Source organism: Rattus norvegicus, chromosome 7 (genome assembly GCF_036323735.1).
Source record: "Rattus norvegicus strain BN/NHsdMcwi chromosome 7, GRCr8, whole genome shotgun sequence".
In the NCBI taxonomy this organism is placed as follows: domain Eukaryota; kingdom Metazoa; phylum Chordata; class Mammalia; order Rodentia; family Muridae; genus Rattus; species Rattus norvegicus.
In genome coordinates, this window is record NC_086025.1 from 30430221 (window position 1) to 30448370 (window position 18150).

The 18150-nt window shown below is 43.5% G+C and overlaps 1 protein-coding gene and 1 long non-coding RNA gene across 9 annotated transcripts in view; one reads left to right on the top strand and one right to left on the bottom strand.

Moving 5' to 3' along the window:
• Positions 1–18150, bottom strand: part of Vezt (vezatin, adherens junctions transmembrane protein) — an 85222-nt gene that overhangs the window by 31013 nt on the left and 36059 nt on the right. For 3 of the 8 annotated variants that reach the window (XR_005486572.2, NM_001006984.1, XM_039078696.2), the window contains exons 5-9: positions 17730–18005; positions 14254–14403; positions 11649–11796; positions 3709–4040; positions 1457–1650 (exon numbers count right to left, since the gene is read on the bottom strand). Coding sequence is in view for 7 of the 8 variants with exons in the window: in NM_001006984.1 (NP_001006985.1) it covers positions 1457–1650; positions 3709–4040; positions 11649–11796; positions 14254–14403; positions 17730–18005 (1100 nt within the window). In the remaining variant the exon portion in view is untranslated. The remainder of the gene's footprint in view (positions 1–1456; positions 1651–3708; positions 4041–11648; positions 11797–14253; positions 14404–17729; positions 18006–18150) is intronic. The other 5 variants (XM_039078694.2, XM_017594734.3, XM_063263203.1 and 2 more) reach the window with 3 other exon arrangements.
• On the top strand, positions 443–9860 carry LOC120093556 (uncharacterized). The gene is made up of 4 exons (XR_005486855.2): positions 443–1095; positions 2203–2305; positions 3590–8966; positions 9530–9860. It is a non-coding gene; the product is annotated as an uncharacterized LOC120093556 (long non-coding RNA).

An 18150-nucleotide genomic window follows, 5' to 3' on the forward strand; every position in this document is an offset into this window, starting at 1 on the left:
GCATACTCATTATCATGCCAATATTTTCTTTGAAAAAAGCTACTATTTTTACCATTTAGTATTTATTTATTGAAGACACTGAAACAAACTATTAAAATGTTCACTATAAACAAAGCAGTAATATGGTGATCCGAACTATTGTTGGCAACAATACAAATTCAATATAAAAGTCTAATTAACCTTATAATAAAGGCCCATGGGAAAAACACGGTGTTGGCTTGTTGCACAATTTAAAAAATTAATATATTAAATGTTCCAAGTAAAATTAGTGTTGTAGAACCAAGAGTGAAATCCAAGTTTTAAAGAAGCGGGCTAGGGGAGAAATTTTGGCATTGTATTGTAGCACTTGATAAAAAATGATCTGGTCAAGACAATTAGACTGCGATGCTTATAAAGAATTCAGAGTCATTGACAATGTCACTTCTGCATTACGTTTTCAGAAGTAAGTACTATACCTTAAGGGCAGCTCAGGACCTCGCTCAAGACCATCACTTTCCTGGGAGTGAGGGGCTGAGATATGTTCCTCTGACCTATACTGCCTCTTGGTTATCCAGCTGTTTGTTTGTTGTTGATTTGTTTTTTGGCAGTTTTGTTAGGTAGGCCAGGCTGACTTCCACAAGGCAATCTTCCTGTCTCAGCCTTCAGGTGCTAGAATTAGAGGCATGAACTACCACACCCAGCTAAATCCTTCTCTTTGGCCTTTGAGACAAGGTCTCTCTATGTAGGCTGTCCTGGAGCTAAGTACACAGACTGGTCTAGCTTCAAACACACAACGATTCTCGCCTCTGCTTCCCTAGGGCTGAGTTTAAAGCTGAGCAACAACAAACCGGCTTAAACTGGTTCTTTTATTACTCAACATTCTAAGAGTTTCCGGAAGTTCTGATAGTAGAAAATAATGCCAAGATTTCTCCCTCCACTCCAGTTTTCATAAAAGGAGATGGAATATACATTCAAATTATTATGTGTTCTATGTTAGAGTCAAAACTTGGAGTTTATCAGTGTGTGCATACATCCACCTCTTCTTTTTATTAACTTTTATGAAACCTGCTTCGTCTATTTGGAGGCAGGCCACAAACAGGGACCCAGCAAGATGGAGTGAGTGCGACTGACAAGCGTACCCTGAAAATGACCCTGAAAATGACCCATAGGTACCTTCTTGATCTGTATCCCTGAAAATGACCCATAGGTACCTTCTTGATCTGTATTCCTGAAAATGACCCATAGGTACCTTCTTGATCTGTATCCCTGAAAATGACCCATAGGTACCTTCTTGATCTGTATCCCTGAAAATGACCCATAGGTACCTTCTTGATCTGTATCCCTGAAAATGACCCATAGGTACCTTCTTGATCTGTATCCCTGAAAATGACCCATAGGTACCTTCTTGATCTGTATCCCTGAAAATGACCCATAGGTACCTTCTTGATCTGTATCCCTGAAAATGACCCATAGGTACCTTTTTGATCTGTATTCCTCCGGAGCAGTCTGTCCACTTGGGAGATGGCTTCTTCCCAGCAGCTGTTGCTGGCCTGAACATGTGGCTCGATTAGCTTTAATCTCTGCTCTAGGACTGGATAAGCCTCTGACAGCAGCTCTTGGGTTTCTTTAGTACAAACGAGCTTCTCAAGTTCATCTTCAAGAATTATTACTCTGAACACAGGAAATGAGAAGTAGACTTTTTAACAGATAAAATGGAAATTTTATCATTTAAGAGGAGTATTTAAGAAATTAAGCCTATACAATTAAGACAGCTCTGGAGACATAGTGGTAATAGCTGTCCCAGAACCCATTTTGGGCAGTCCATAACCATTTGTAACTGCAGCCTTAAAGTACCCAGCACCCTCTCTGGCCTCTACTGGTCCCTGCACATAACTGCACACACACATGAAATGCACATACACATGTATATGAATATATACACATATTATCCATCGTGTCAGCTGTTGCTCTGTAACGCTCAGATAACCCAGCCTTTGCTCCCCACTCGTGGAAATGGCCTTATCGTCCGTGTTGCTTGCCATGAACTGGGTTGGTATTCACCTGTCATCTTAGAACAGTGCAGACAGGCCGCTGGCTGCCCTCCCCTCAGCTTCCCTCCTTTCCCATTCTACCTTTCACAAGTCTCAGATCGACCTCAGATCTTCTCCCGTTTCTGAGCTTCCACTTCTGTCTTTAAGTCTCGCCCTCCTTCATCCCAGCTAGGCTCGCCTGTGCGTTTACTGCGTGGTCTTGGCCTTTTGGTTCATTTATCTTCCATCTGATTATGCAACTCTCCCTCCACATCTTGACTGATACTCTGGGCCAGGTAAGTTTATCACCTTCGATCTTATCAGTTAAGTAAATCGCAATGACCTTCCGGATTACCAGCACAAGAACTTAACCACCCACTTGTTCCAGTCCTACTCTATGAATATTCTTGAAATTTATTGAAAAAAATTGAGTCCGAGAACCCTCAGACTGTAGGTTCCAGTTTTAACATCTGATGTTGAGGGTTAAAAAGATGCTCATTCAGTAGGAATGACTATTTTGGTTCAACTCTTCCTTTCCTTTCCCCCTCCCCCACCCCTCCCCTCCTTCCTCCTCTTCCTCCTCTTCCTCCTCTTCCTCTTCTTCCTCCTCTTCCTCCTCCTCCCCCTCCTCCTCCTCCTCCTCCTCCTCCTTCTTCTTCTTCTCTCTCTCTCTCTCCTCTCTCTGTCTTTCTGTGTAGCTCGGCCATCTTGAAACTCTATATACTACGTTGGAATTCAGAGAGCCACCTGCCGCTGCCTCCCAAGTGCTGGGATTAAAAGAATCCCCCACTACACTTGGTTTATTCCATTTTTAAAAGTGAAAATTTCCATTTAGAAATAGATGAGAAAAATATTTACAACTGATAAAAGTATACCAAAGCAGGGTATAAGCCATTTGGAAACCACAGCTGAATGTCAGTATTATAAACTGAGGATAAACAGATATAAAATGCAGACACTACCCTTTACTGAGGCCAAAAAGTTTATTCTGAGCTACAGAACTATTTCCAAACGTGCTGTGGTGTATTTAGAAAGGAGCGCGTACTGCTGTTCAGCTATAGAAGTGGCTCTCAGAATGCTATAGAGTACTGACAGGTACCTCCCTAAGACTGTGGGCCCCAGTCCTAACATCTGATGTTAAGGTTAAAAAGATGCTCATGTTTCATAATCCTCTTTTGGTGGTTTGCATATGCTTGGCCCAGGGAGTGGCACTATTACGAGGTATAACTTTGTTGGAGTAGGTGTGTCTCCGTGGGCGTGGGCTTTAAGACCCTCATTGTAGCTGCCCGGAAGTCAGTCTTCTTCTGTTTGCCTTTGGAACTCTCAGCTCCTCCAGCACCAGCCCTGCCTGGATGCTACCATGCTCCAGCCTTGATGAAAATGGACTGAACCTCTGAACCTGTAAGCCAGCCCCGATAATGCTGTCCTTTATAAGGGTTGCCTTGGTTATGGTGTCTGTTCACATCAGTAGAACCCATAATAAACACCTCTCGATTTTACCTCTCAAAGAGAGAGCTGAAACCAGAAAAGGAAAAGCTACAAAGGATTCTCAGTGTTTAAAATCATTGTCTCCCTGACAGCTCATGCCCACAGCGTCCTTAACGCTCCGCTTCTGGGGGACACAAGGACCAGCCCAAAGGGACTGAGAAGGACGGCTGCTTACTGTTGCGCTGACTCCTTACACAGCTTCTCGACTTACTCATTCAGCAGCGCTTTCAGATGGAGCTGTAAGCTGCGCACTGCCGTGTGGACGTTGTTCAGCTCTCTCCACTTCGGCTGGGTTTTGGGTAAGCGCTGAGGGACTGACTGGTGCTGAGTTTCAAAGTACCGAAAGAACTCATAGCTGCGCTTTAGCTCGTCCAAGCAGGCAGTGTGAGCATGAGGTAGACCTTGAGTCACATCAGAGAGAATACGATGAGGCAAGAGTGCAGCAGTCAGTAAGGGCCCAGAAGGCGAATTTGCTGTGGAAAGTAGCAGAGCTAGGCGTCTGAAGAACTCTGAACTCTGTGCCACCCAGAGTTGGAACAAAACCTATGAGAGAGATGGGGGACGGGTGGGGAGACCGAAAACATACCGATTAATAAAAATGTCAATATGCAAAACAAACTACAAACTTACCATCTGACTTTAAATTTTCCCACATTATCCTAAAGGACTCTATACTGAATTACACAGTCATAACCTGTGAGTTGTTAGGGCTCTAGTACAGAAGCCACTACCTATATGGAATTTAGCACAGTCCTATCCTAGATAGAAATGACCTAAGAATGGGTGGAGGGCTGGAGAGATGGCTCAGTTCCCACCACCCGTGTGACAGTTTACAACTGCTTGTAACTCCAGCTCCAGGGGAAACTGATACCTCTGACTTCATGTGGTGTACACAGACACATATAACTTAAAATAATAAGATGAAGCCAGGTATAGTGGCAGATGCCTACAATGCCAGACTCAGGAGGCAGAGGCAGGCAGATTTGCTGAGTTAGAGGCCAGCCTGGTCTACACAGTGAGTCTCAGGACAGCCCAGGTTATGCATAGAGACTTCCTGTCTCACAAATTTATTAGGAATGAATTTTCCTTAAAATGTATTTTGAGGCTGATGAGATAGCTTAGCAGGTAACGGAGGCACTGCACACATGTGGTGCAGACATACATGCAGGCGAAACATCCACATACACAGATTCAAAAAAAGACTTTGGGGTTCAAGCCAGCTGTGGTGGTGCACACCTTTAATCCCAGCACTCAGGAGGCAGAAGCAAACAGATCCCTTCAAATTCTAAGGCTGGTGAAGGCTACAGCCTTGAGATCCTATCTCAAGGAAAAGAAAAGAAAAAAATAAACTGGGGTTCAGAGTGAGACTACTACTTTGTCCTAAGAATTAGCATGACTGGCATGAAAACTGCAAACCTATTTTTTTTTTTTTAAAGAATGATTACGTGTGTACATGTGTTTGCTATAGCGGCCGGAAGAGGCTGTCGGATCTCATGGAGTTGGAGTTACAGGTGGTTGTGAGCTGTTTAACATGGGTAATGAGACTGAACTCGGGTCCTCAGAAGAACATTATATGCTCCTAACTACTGTATTATCTCTCCAGTCTCTGTGAATTTATGCTTGAGAGATATAACAGAAAGCAAGAGAGCTAAGGACCTCTGCAGACACAGTCCTAACCTATGGGACAATAGCCCCAAAGCAAACACATAACGAAGCACTTTAGCACTAACAAGTAAAACACAGCAAACAGATCAATCTATTTCAGACAATTTAGATTCCAATTATTCACAACCTTGAAAATAGATATTCTTGAGATTTTTTTTAAATGAATTTCAAATTATGCAAATGATTTCATGTGACTCTACACAGACAGGCAGAGAGAGAGAGAGAGAGAGAGAGAGAGAGAGAGAGAGAGAGAGAGAGAGAGGAGATGCACATATACTGATGAAGGGAAGGAAAGAAAGCAATAGAGGGTAAGGCCAGGAAGGTCTCTGAGAGTGTAATCTAGAAAGAAGCATGGTCCATTAAGGCATTCTATGACACATGAGTTTTATGTCCAGAGTCCTGTGGCAGTAACATACGTAGCATATCTAAGAACAGCAAGGTCAATGTGGTTGGACCCAGGTTAAGCAGAAAGGAGCATGGTGTATTGTGCAATTCTGGATTTTAGTGAGAGAAACAGGGAGTTACTGAGCACAAGAATAAAATAAAAAATAAAACTTTTGGTTTAACAGGCTCCTTCCAGCTGTTGATTTCAAGAATGGGAGAGTACAGGTCAGGGTTAGGAAAATCGTCCAAGTCCATGTACCCTGGAGCCCAGCACTCCTCGGGAGGAAAAGTGATGGTGAGGAGAGAACAGCACAGGCACAAGAGGACCGCCTCGGTGCACTGAGGAGGAGGAGCCTGCAAGTGCACTGAGGCAGTGAATCAGGAGGTTTGGCACAAACATTAAAAAGGAGCTGGTTGGCATCCAAGTGATGCTTTAAAAATACAGACTTATTGAATTTCTGCTACACACCAAAGCTCAGAAATACATTTTTTTCTCCTGTTTGTTCTTTGGATAAGGTATATATATTCTTCTTCCGCTTGTTCTTCTGGATAAGCTGCTTTGGCTAAGGGAATATCCAAAGCTTACGGGTGAGTAACACATTATTTTAATTTTTAAATACTTCATGGCATCTGGATTCATTTCTTAAATCAGAAAATACAGTGTTTAATTAACAACAACAACAACAAAAACTAGTTAATCACTTAAAGAATCCAGGCACAGTGCCATATACTTATAATCCCAGTTACTGAGCAGATAAGAGGATTACTTGAGATCATCAGTTCAAAACTAGCCAGACATAGTGAGATCCTGCCTCAAAAAACAAAAAACAAAACAAAACAAAAAACCCAAAAAACCCCCCAAAAACAATCAAACAAACCAAATACTGCAACAACAACGCAAGAGGAAAAAGTCTTTCACTCCTCTAAAGAGAGAATTCACTATACTAGGGATTATTTATTTTTGAGATTTAAGTCTATGTGTATACCTATATACTTAAAAGGAAGTTATCTCCTTGGGCTAATAGTAACTCCCTGCCCCAAGAGCCATAGACAACCTAACAAAACTCCCAATAGGAGGCATGAGAAGCCACATTTTGAGTTGCTGGCCAAGGGAATCCAAGAACCTCCCAAACAATAAAGGCCACTGATGTGGCACGTCATTACTGCCCAGTGGCTGAAGATGCCATGCACTTTGGACACAGGACCCAGAGGATCAAAGCCGATCTGACCTGAAAGCCTGCTCCCTGAAGACTAGCTTCTTAGTATGGAAAGGTGCCATGCGAGTTTCCAAAGGAGCAAGACAACCCAGTCCTTCGGCTGTAATTCCTGTGACCCACAAGGACAACTAGCATGGCAGCAGTGGCACGTACATCTTGGTGGTGACCAACAACTCTCTAGTGGAACTGAAGGCCCGATCAGGAGGAGGGACAGTATGCCTGGTGCTGGGAACCTAGCCAAGTACAGGGTGCTAGTGAGGATCTTAGAGAGAACCTAACATTGTCACTTTACTAAACCAGCATGATTGCTAACGTCCTTGTAAGTATCTACCAAAATACCCATAGGTAAGTACAGCGCTCACGTCTCATTGCCTCTCTTTGCAACAGCAGACCCTTACAGAACACTACAAAGAATACGAAGTACAAGGACAACGGATCACGGGGTGCCAAGCCCCAGGTGATACATCTAGAATGTAAGGAGAAGCACTGAGGAGGGGCAGAAAGCTTGGAAGAGCAGAGTCCTTGAGAAGCTGCTATGAGATCATGTCTCCTAGAAAGGAAAGGGAAACTCACCCACGGTGCCTAAGCAATACAGCTGCTTAAACAAGACCTGAAGAAGTAGAACAGCAGAAGGCTTGGGAGGGGGGGGAAAGCTCGTGGGGCCCCACTCCTAGACAAAGAACTACAGGGAACTAAGAAATGCTGAGAGCGGTGGTAGTAGTCTGCCCCAGGGATGGGTCCTTAGTTGTTTATCCAGTACTATATGGTCAGCCCTGATGTCATATACACACAGGAATTACTACATGGACTGAGCAGGATGTATTTACATATTTAGGCATTCATACACAGAGACACATGCACATGCACACACCAGGTGGATGGGTAGGTTATATTAATATATTTAGGCATTTACACACACACACACACACACACACACACACACACACACACACACTCACTCACACACTCACACACTATAATTAACAACTAAAGAAAAGGTGCACATTACAGTAACAACTAAAGAAAAAGAAGCCATGATTTGGAGATGGCGATGGAGATGGGATACATGGGAGATGTTGGGAAGGGGGAAAGGAAAAGGAGAAAATAATGTGATTATATTTTAATTAAAAAAACAAACAAACAAACCAGAAAACAAATGAAAAACGACATCAAAACCTAAATAGGAAACTCAGTAGTTATCTTAATGACTGAACAAAAATAACTTAAAGAGATGTAAAAACATTAAAATCGATTTTCTGAATCCTTCTTAAAAACTAGCAACGAGGAGCAAAGAAAAGGGTGGAGTGATGGCTCAGTGGTTATAACACATGCTCACAAAGGACCTGGCTTTGATTCCCAGCTCCACGTGGGGGCTTATATGTGGTGCTGGGAATTGAAGTTAAGTCAGGGTCTGGGGGTCCAACACCGTCTTTTGACTTTCAGATATGTATATGGTGCACAGATGCACATGCATTCAAGGCATTCATATACATAAAATAAAATTTAAAAGACAGGGAAGCACATAGCGTGTGAACTTAAATACGTATCTCTATAACAAACAAGAGGCAGTGACTGTAGGGACCCATTAAGTGACCAGCTCTGCTTTAGACATTTTGAGAGTCTTCTCATTTACTCTAACATTTTAAAAAGCAGTTGTGTTTTTACTACCTTTAAAGAAAAAGATGTGATGGGTCTAAAGAATAGTTTATATTTAAGGTCAAATCAGAGTCCAGGTTAAAATATAAAATCACTTCTGCTGAATTAAAAATCTCTCAAGTTAGCGCAAGGCCCTGGGTTCGGTCCCCAGCTCCGAAAAAAAGAACCAAAAAAAAAAAAAAAAATCTCTCAAGTTATTCTTTCAAGAAGACATTGCTTTATAGAGTAAAAGTGTGATCATGAGGATTACCCTGGAAATAACAGAAATGGCTTAAAGCCTCCACACCCTGTGAGCACTGTTAGCAGTTCTGCTACTCTTTCCCTGCCCTAAAGCGCAGTCCTGGCTCCTCTGTAACCACGCACCTGACTGCTGCAGAGGAAGCAGACGCTGTACAAAGGTTTAGCATGCAGACCTACTCTGACTCATGCGGCCATTCCTTCATTCTCTCACAGCTCCCACCTCTGAAAAGCTCTCAGCATTAAAAACGAGGACATCATGAGTTTTGCAGGCAAATGGATTGAATTAGAAAATATCATCCTGATTGAGGTAACCCAGACCCAAAAGGACGTGCACAGTATGTACTCACTGATAAGTGGGTGTTAGCCAAAAAGTGCAGAATACCTAGGATACAACTCATGGACTGTAAGAAGGGAGGCAGAGGGAGGGAGGGATCTGAGTAGGAGAGGAGATGGGGAGAGGAAAATGGGGGCAGGGTCAGGTATGGGAAGGGGGAGAGACAGGAGGGAAGCCCAGGCCAGGAGAATGAACAGAAGCTGCAGCTGTAGGGGTAGGGGTGGAGGTGGGGCCAATCTCTAGAAAGTCCAAGAGACCTGGGATGTGAGAGGCTCCCAGGACTCAGTGGGGATGACATTGGGCAAAATGCTAAACAGTGGGGAGACAGAATCTGTAGAGACCACCTCCACAGAGCCCTCAGTAGAGGGATGGGGTCTACCCTCAAAATTTTGGACCCAGAATTGTTTTTGTCTAAAAGAAATGCAGGGACAAAAATGGAACAGAGATGGAAGGAAAGGTTATCCAGTGACTGGACCAACTTGAGATCCATCCCATGGGTGGGCACCAAATCCTGACACTATTTCTGATGCTTGCAGACAGGAGCCTGGCACGGCTGTCCTGTGAGTGGCCCTACCAGCAGCTGACTGAGACAGATGCAGATTCTTCCAGCCAACCACTGGAGTGATGTCAGGGACGCCGATGGAAGAGTTAGAAGGACTGAAGGAGCGGAATGGGATGGCAACCCCATAGGAAGAACAATAGTTATCAACTAACATGGACCCCTAGGAGCTCCCGGAGACTGAGCCACCACCACAGACCATCCATGGCACATACGCAGCAGGGCTGACTAGTCTGGTCTCGGTGGGAGAGGATGTGCCTGTAGAGAGTTGATGCCCCAGGGAAGGGGGCTGTGAGGGAGGGGGTGAGGTGGGGGGTGAATAAGTGGGGGTGGGTGGGTAGGGGGTAGGAGGGATACCCTCTCAGAGGCAAAGGAGGGTGGGGTGAAGAACTCTTGGAGGGTGGACCGGAAAGGGGGCAACATTTGAAATGTAAATACATAAACCAAAAAATCTGCCATGTAAAATAGAAAAAAAAAGATACACATCTCACTATAAAATGTATCTTGGCAAGTGCTGCCAATATCTGAACTCATCTGCATGGTTATCAAGGGCAGCTCCAAAGAGAACCTATTATCTCCATGGAGCCCACGGCTATGAGTGCAATCCAAGCTGCCTTCAACTGCTCTCGTGCACCAGCCTCCTGAGTGCTGGGATGACGGGGGGCTGCATGGCTTTTATAACTTGTCTTCTGTTTCCCCCCATTATTTGTTCTCTTTAATGTTTCTATGGCCACAGCCAGGGAGTGGTGGCATATATGTTTACTTATTCCCTACACTTAGGAGGGAGAAGCAAGCAGATCTCTAAGTTTGAGGTCAACCCGTTCTACAGATTTTCAGGACAGCCAGGGGTATATAGCAGAGATATACTTTCAAAAAACCAAAACCAAACCAACCAACCAAACACCCCTCACATGACCATCAAGAAGGTACTTCACGAAGTGTTTTCAGTGTAAGTCATTACTGATGCTCCAAGGCTAACTGCCATTGCTTTCAGCACACTTTTGATGTATGGGGTTCATCCTCATCAGTCACGTAGAGTGGAATTTCTGGGCTACAGCTATCCACCTTGGTGAAGGCTCGAATTCACTTGTCAGGTGTTTGCTGTCACCACCTGAATTTGAGTTCTTGAATCTTCATTGATAATGAAGTTATCATTGATGATAATATCATTGATAATGAATTGACAATAATCAACTTCCTTTGTCAAACACTTGGTATCCCTATTGAATTTCTTTCAAGAGTACAATTAAAAAGTCTATTGCACTGGCTGTTTTGTACTTCTGCTCCGAGAATGGCCAGTTCATGTACCTTGCCTGGCTTCTGCTTGTTCTTTTTATTTGCTTGAGTGCATCTGCAGTGCTGGGGATGCAGCCAAGGGCCTCATGCATATCAGGGCACACACTATGTCATCGAGCCCAACTCCCACCCTTATAGGCTTTATTACCTCCATACTCTCCATACAGTCTATAAAGTTATTCTAGTTTACTTTATTGCATTTAAAGTATATAGTATTTGAAGTCTTAACTTTTTTTTTTTTTTTTTTTTTGGTTCTTTTTTTTTTTTCCGGAGCTGGGGACCGAACCCAGGGCCTTGCGCTTCCTAGGTAAGCGCTCTACCACTGAGCTAAATCCCCAGCCTGAAGTCTTAACTTTTAATTGTCCATTATATTCTTCTTGTGACTGTGTCTAGTGGAAAAATTATTTTCTAAGGCATGAAGAAAATATCCTGGGGACTTTACAAAGGAAGATATACATATTTATGCATATAGAGGAAGATATGCATATTATATACACACAAAGGAAGAGATATATATTAAGTGCTTTGCCCAGGTTTGTTGAAACGAACTCACTAGGGCTTCCTATCAAGTAATCCACCTATTTCTAAACAGACGCTATGGTGTTTTAAATGAAGAGCATTGGCACCAAAATACAAAGATCTCTTCACTGAGTTGTATGATCTCTCGGCTCTTAGCCTGTGTCATGACACCTAAAGCACATGGCGCTTGACAGCACGGAAGGGTAACAGGAGCACCACATGTGTCACTGAGCAATGGCACAGTGTGTACTCGTGTCCCTCCTTCTAAGTGGGCTGGTTACCTTCAAGGCTGGCAGGCTGAAGCCATCCGTCAGGTTCCGGGCTTCCTCTTCTGATATCTGGTCTTCACTGAGTCCGAGCCCCAGCTCCTTAAAAGGTACCACACAGATGTAGTTGGTGACATTGTCACTCTCAGAGTTCAGGGGGTAGGTTAAATTAGGTTAAGGCAACCAACACCTCTTCGTTAGCACATGTAAGATAGACCCAAATACACAAACATTATATTTACTAATTTTATTTTGAACACAGACTGAAGATTTGTCTCAGTTATTTTAAAGAAACGAATAGTAAGGTTTAAGATATGGATATAACATTCAGGCATCTTATGGGGTACTTTGAATAAAACGTCTTATTTAAACAGTTAAAAGCAGGCAGGTAGCACGTTAGTTACTGCCTAGCCTGCTGCCCCCTTCAGTGTACAGCATAAACTTCTTGCTAGTCTGAAAGTAATAAAAACACATAGCCAGAAAAGCAACTCTTCGGCGGCTAAAACACTGTTGTTTCGGGAAGCTTCCTTGTAAAGCTGCTGTAGAATGTCCTTTACTGTGTAGGGCTCAGGGCCCCTCTGTGTACAAGTACTTCTCTTTGCCTCTCCCATCCCCCAGTCCAGCACTTCCTAGACTGGAGTTAGCGCCTCGAGCTTGCTTCACTGACCGTCTTCATTATGTTCCTCAGGCACTAAATCGGTATCAATCAGATTATTTCCCTTCTTTAATTGCTTTTGATAGTATTATATCTTAAAAAACCCTTTTATTTGCATTTATGCTGAATTTATTCCTGTGTCATACTGTGTGTGTTTCCAATTCCTTCTAGGATATCTTTTTTTCCGTGCAACCTCTTCTAGCTTTTAACAGTTTGGTCTTTTTCAGTGGGAATCCCTCAGTGTGGCAAGAGAGTTCGTGCATGAGTTAATCTACCAGGAGCTCTGTGCACAGACATGTCTTAGGTGCTCTGTTCTTTTAGATATGGTCAAAGTCTAGAGAATCCGTATCAAAATCCTCAATGTCTGCATTACTTCTAACCCTTTTTAAGTATATAAAGCAAAACTTATTTTTCTCCCTCTTTTTTTTTTTCCTGAGATAGGATTTCTCTGTGTACCCAACTGTCATGGAATTCACTCTGTAGGTCAGGCTGGCCTCAAACTCAGTCATCCGCCTGCCTCTGTCACCCTAGGATTAAAGGCATAAGCCACCACCACCTGCCATACCCAGAAATCTTAACTGTCCATTTTTTATCATCCAGTGAAGTAAGTTCACTGCTAGGTCAGCAGTACTGAAAAAGCTTGACTGGTGTTCTGTGTTCAAGAAAAACGCACTGGATGACTAGCTACTAGGATGGAGTTCCCAAGCCACTATCAAATCTGTTCTTCCCATTCTCTTTGTTTGTTTTCCATAGTGGGCTTCTGGGCTGTCTCGGTCTGTGTACCAGGCTGACTTCGAACTATCTACCTGCGTCTGCTGGCATCAAAGGTTTGTGCCAGTGTGTCTGGCCTTTCCATGTCTTTTTGCTTCTTGCTATCTGTAATACAGACTCGTATTCCCAGGGTCAATTCCTATTCATTCGTGGAGGCCCCATTCATGTGAAAGCCTTCTTTAATCCCATTACGTCAGGTGCGCTGTCCTACTATGTTGGAAGACTTCCTGAGCATTTATATTGCATGGTGAATGCTGGCTTATTTATTGATCACATTCAAAAGTCCTCAGAAGTGGTAGTTCATGTTTGTGCTCTGTCTCTGTAACACCTGGAAGAGTGTTTGACACGTAGGTGGTAGACATTTTAAGCAGTAGAGAAAGTAGACAGCCAAGTTCTTCATGAGAGTTAAACTGTTTTCTCTTCACTTCCAAAGAGAGATCGCACAGTGTGTGTGTGTGTGTGTGTGTGTGTATACACACACATATAATATGGTTTGAATTATAATTCACTTAACTTCTCTTTTTGGGTTTCATAAAGTAGAGCTAAAAAATACAGCCAGGAAGGTTTGTATGAAGCACACAGTGCTCGAACATATGGCACATGTAAACACAGAACATTACATTGATCAATACCCAGCAAATCTTCTATCTACCCACAGTTTAACATACTTATGGATCTTAATTCACGAATCATGGAATTACTGCTATTTTAAAGATGAAGAGAGTAAGGCAGAGAGGAGGAAATTAGCCTAAGCTAGTTAGTCACCTATGCAGTAAGAACGTGGTATAGCCAAGATTTGAACTGAGGCAATCCAGCACTAGCCTGTTTTGAAAGGGAAGGACTTTGTGTTGCCAGGTCATTGCCATGTCAGGACACACACTTGCCACATTTGCTCATTTTCTTCAAGGGTCCCATATAACAAGGCCAAGCTCTTTGACCTCTTTCTTTAGACGAGTGATGAGAAAAGTGTTGAGAATCTTCCCCTGTTGTAATAACCCACCCACAGGCAGAACCCCTTCCTGTCTATCCTCCTCACTCCCCTGTAATGCACTTCCAGTTCTAAACCAGAGGTGAGGAGAGAACCTAGATTTGGACGAGGCAATCTCAATGTAAAGTTCACTCTCGGATGCAAGCATAACGTCACTATTCAGGGCTTTGGAAACATGTTAGCCTCACACGGAGACAAAAGGATATTTTTTCAGCATGTACAGGGTAGCTAGCCTTGCGGCTTGAAAGTTGGCTCGTACGGTCCTGTAGACGGCTTTCCGAAGGCCGATGAGATGCTGGCTGGGATGCTGTGCAGCCTTATTAAATGAGCAAGCAGCACTGACCCTGTCAAGCAAACTTGAAAAGTAAAATGTGATACCACTGTACAGGTGTCCTAAGTTTGTGTTTCCTAATCCACAATTCTATCACACTTAGAAACAATTTCCTTCTTAAAATTATTATAAGTATCTGACATCAAGTGTCCCTCCTTCCTCTTGATACATACAAAGCCACTAGAACACACACATGAAACAAAGAGCAACAACTGAAAAGTATGACATCTCAGGAATATTTAGTCTAATATAGAGAAAATCTCATTTGAGATAGAATAGAAATGAGGAAGGTTTAACTAAAATGTATAGATTTCTACACAAAGACACTCTGCCTGCTAAAACACACACTATAGGCTTTACAGGCTTCAAAACCGGAATCAACAGGGTGCATGAGGGGCTCATTATCAACACTCTCCATGCTTACTATGCGTTTACACCGTGTTCACCAACCACTTGTTTGGTCGCATGTACAGAGCAATTAACGACTGCATATGAATGCGTTCTGTACATTCATAGGCATAGGGCAAAGTTCATTACCCACCTGCTGCCACTGGCACTTACCTACTCACAGTGAAGGAGGGACGCAGAGAGGTGGCAGGACCAGTGGCCAACAGGGGATGCAATAGAAAGGCAAAGTATGGGTTACTGTGTGCAGGGTCAGCTGCACTCACGCTTACACACACAGGCTCTCCTTAGACCAGTGGAAAGCATTTGCAACAATGGCACGTGCTGGGATATGCTGCTTTATGACTGAGCATAAGCAGGGTTAAATGCTGCCAGTTATTCTAACCAATAACCTCCTCCAATAGCAAGACAAGACTGTCAACTTTTGTGAGTCTTCTTCATAAAATCACACGTCTACAAAGCAGACACTGAAGTAGAATTTTTACAATGTAAAACCAAACTAAAAGATATGGACAAAGATGTACAGGCTTAATTTTAAGTAAGGGAACACACACAAAAAAGAAAGGTAAAATTATTGGCTAGAAAGGACTCAGGGAGGCAGAAGCCGACCACTCCTGATTTCAGTGTGGAGCAGTAGGGTTTGTGCTCTGCTCAATCAATTTTACAGACCGAGATATTTCTAAGACACTGGGAGGCAGGGTTAATCACCCCTTGTGACTTTCTGTCCACTGTCCAGTTTGATGGACACAATGCAGTGATGTCTTCCAAACCTTCTATTTACCCACCGGCCACCGTACGGTACCAGAGCATAACCAGGGGTGAATGGTGCTTAACGGTCTACTTTACCTTTCCATATTAAGTCCATGGGTATGGGTAAAAGTCAGAAAACTGACAAGAGTCACAGCATCTTGTATACACGGTTAAGCACTCACTCATCACTCAGGCCTCTCAATAAGGTGCTGTGTAAGTCAGCAATGAAAAGGAGATATTACTTAATTTAAGTGTGACCTTTTCATTTTTGAAATTTGACAAACAACTTAAAATTTGCCATCTACTAGTAAGAATTGGATCTAACCTAATGGGAAAATAAAACCAATAAACCCAGGATTGTTTTGCTCTGCACCCAGCAACGGATAACGTAAAATTCTTCAATGTCATTGTGACGATTTGAATAAAAATGACTGCCACAGGCCCATAGGGAGTGGCACTATCAGGAGGTGTGGCCTTGCTGGAGGGGGCGTGGCCTTGTTGGAGGAGGTGGGTTACTGGGTGGTCTTTTAGGTCTCAGAAGCTCAAAGTGTGTGGCATTCACTCTAGCTGCCCAAGGGTTAATATACAGAACTCTCAGCTCCTTCTCCAGCACCATGTCTGCCCCTGTGCTGCCATGTTTCCTGCCATGATGATAATGGACTGAACCTCTGAACTGTGAGCCAGCCCCAGTGAAACATTTCCTTTATGAGAGTTGCCTTGGTCATGGGGACTCTTCCCAGCAACACAAGCCTAACTAAGACACACCTCTGTCCTCCCACGATTGTTCTAAGGAGCACAAGAGCAGGATGACTGCTCCACAGTCCTCCACTTCTCCACTCTGATTTCCAGACAGCTTTCCTGGCAAGAGGAAGCACTAATCCAGGGCAGAGCAGAGTGAGTGCGGCAATGCCTACAGGTGGTACCTCCCCGCCTCTCGGTCTTCACTGCATTCCCACCGCACTCATTAAAAGCAGGAAAGTTCACTGCATACTTGTTTTTCCAAGTATAAATGGCAACGGAAAAACATATCGAGAAGGGGACAAGAGAGGTGACGAGGGTCAACATGACTGAAATATGTACATGCAGAGGGATGTCCAATCAAAACAGTATATAACTGATATGTGCTAATTAAAATATTTTTAAAAGTACATAAATTATGAGATATACTATACGGTCTAACTACCATCTGCGAATGTTCAGTAGGTAGCCTAGTGTACTATGGCCTTCTACAGTCGGAGGTGATGGATGTGAACAATCGAATAACTGAATTGTATGTAAAACGACTAGCATAGCATATGGGACATAGCTTGTCTCTCATGAGTGTAAGCCCCCGTCCTCTGTGTGTGGTATGTGGTATGCACACATGTGTATATTTACATGGGTACAGATGCCAGTGTACGCAGGAGGCCACTTGCCCTGCACTTTCATGACATTATTCTCTTGAGACAGGTTCTGTCATGGAACCTAGAGCGAGGCCCGTGGCCAGTCTCAGCAATACTCCTGTCCCCACTCCTCTACGGCACTGGGGTTACAGCTCCATCACATCGCCACGCCTGGCTTTCTAGACAGGTGCTGGGGATTCAAACTCAAGTCCTCATGCTGCACAGTGCTCTTACCTGCTGAGCCTTCGCCCTAGTCCTGCAATTCTCCTTCAGTAAGTATGCAGTGTGTAGCCTGCAGTGTAAACATCGACAGCTACAATGGTGAGTATTTAGTTTCCCATGGGAATGTGCAGCATCACTGTTAGTGTGATTCTCAAAGTTCTAGCGCTACAGCAGCTGCTAGTGGTCAGTCAGGGAGTGTCATGAATGTATGCTGACATTTAAAGTGAGTTCCTGTCAGGAACATCTACAATCTCAGTGAGGCAATGAGGTGTTCTGACAGGGAAGAAAGGCAGCAAACGTGGATATCCACGGCATATCAAGTTTAGTGTTAGACACTGTCACTATCTCAGTCACACAACAGTAGGCCACAGCAACTATGGTTCGCAAAACAGTTTTCACAAAACGTGGATCCAAGTAGATAAGGAGAACCCTACGACACACCCATCTAGTATCTAACGACTCTATCTCTTCCCTAATGAACTATGTGGACTTCTGCCATAACTGTAACACAAAAATAAAAACAGATGACATTCTCCTTACAGGAAACAGCAGAACAGTATCCTCTAAAACATAAGGTGAGAAATTAACTCACAGAGTAAATCCCCTGGAAATGACTTCGGTTTCTTGGATGAGACGGAGCGACTTTCTCACAAGGTTGGTGAAGGCTCGGCTATTGGCTGCCATGTCTTCCAAACGGACCCTGTATTTTTTCAGAGTCATTTGCAGTTTGGCTGTCCTCCAGAATTTCAAGACTCGTATGATCAAGTAAAGAAATAGAATTATTCCCCATACCAGCCAGGAAGACACAATCCACCACGTGGGAAGCATGATGAGCAGACTAATGAAGGCAAACAGCATGGAGACATCCCTGTGAACACAGACAGCAAGCAAAGGAGTCGTCAGACGGGGAACAACGTCAATTACGTCAATTAGCAGAAGAGTATTAGAATCCAGCTGATTAGAGCAAGGCTAGCTTTGTGAAGCGACAGTCTGGAAATGTGATGTGCAATAGG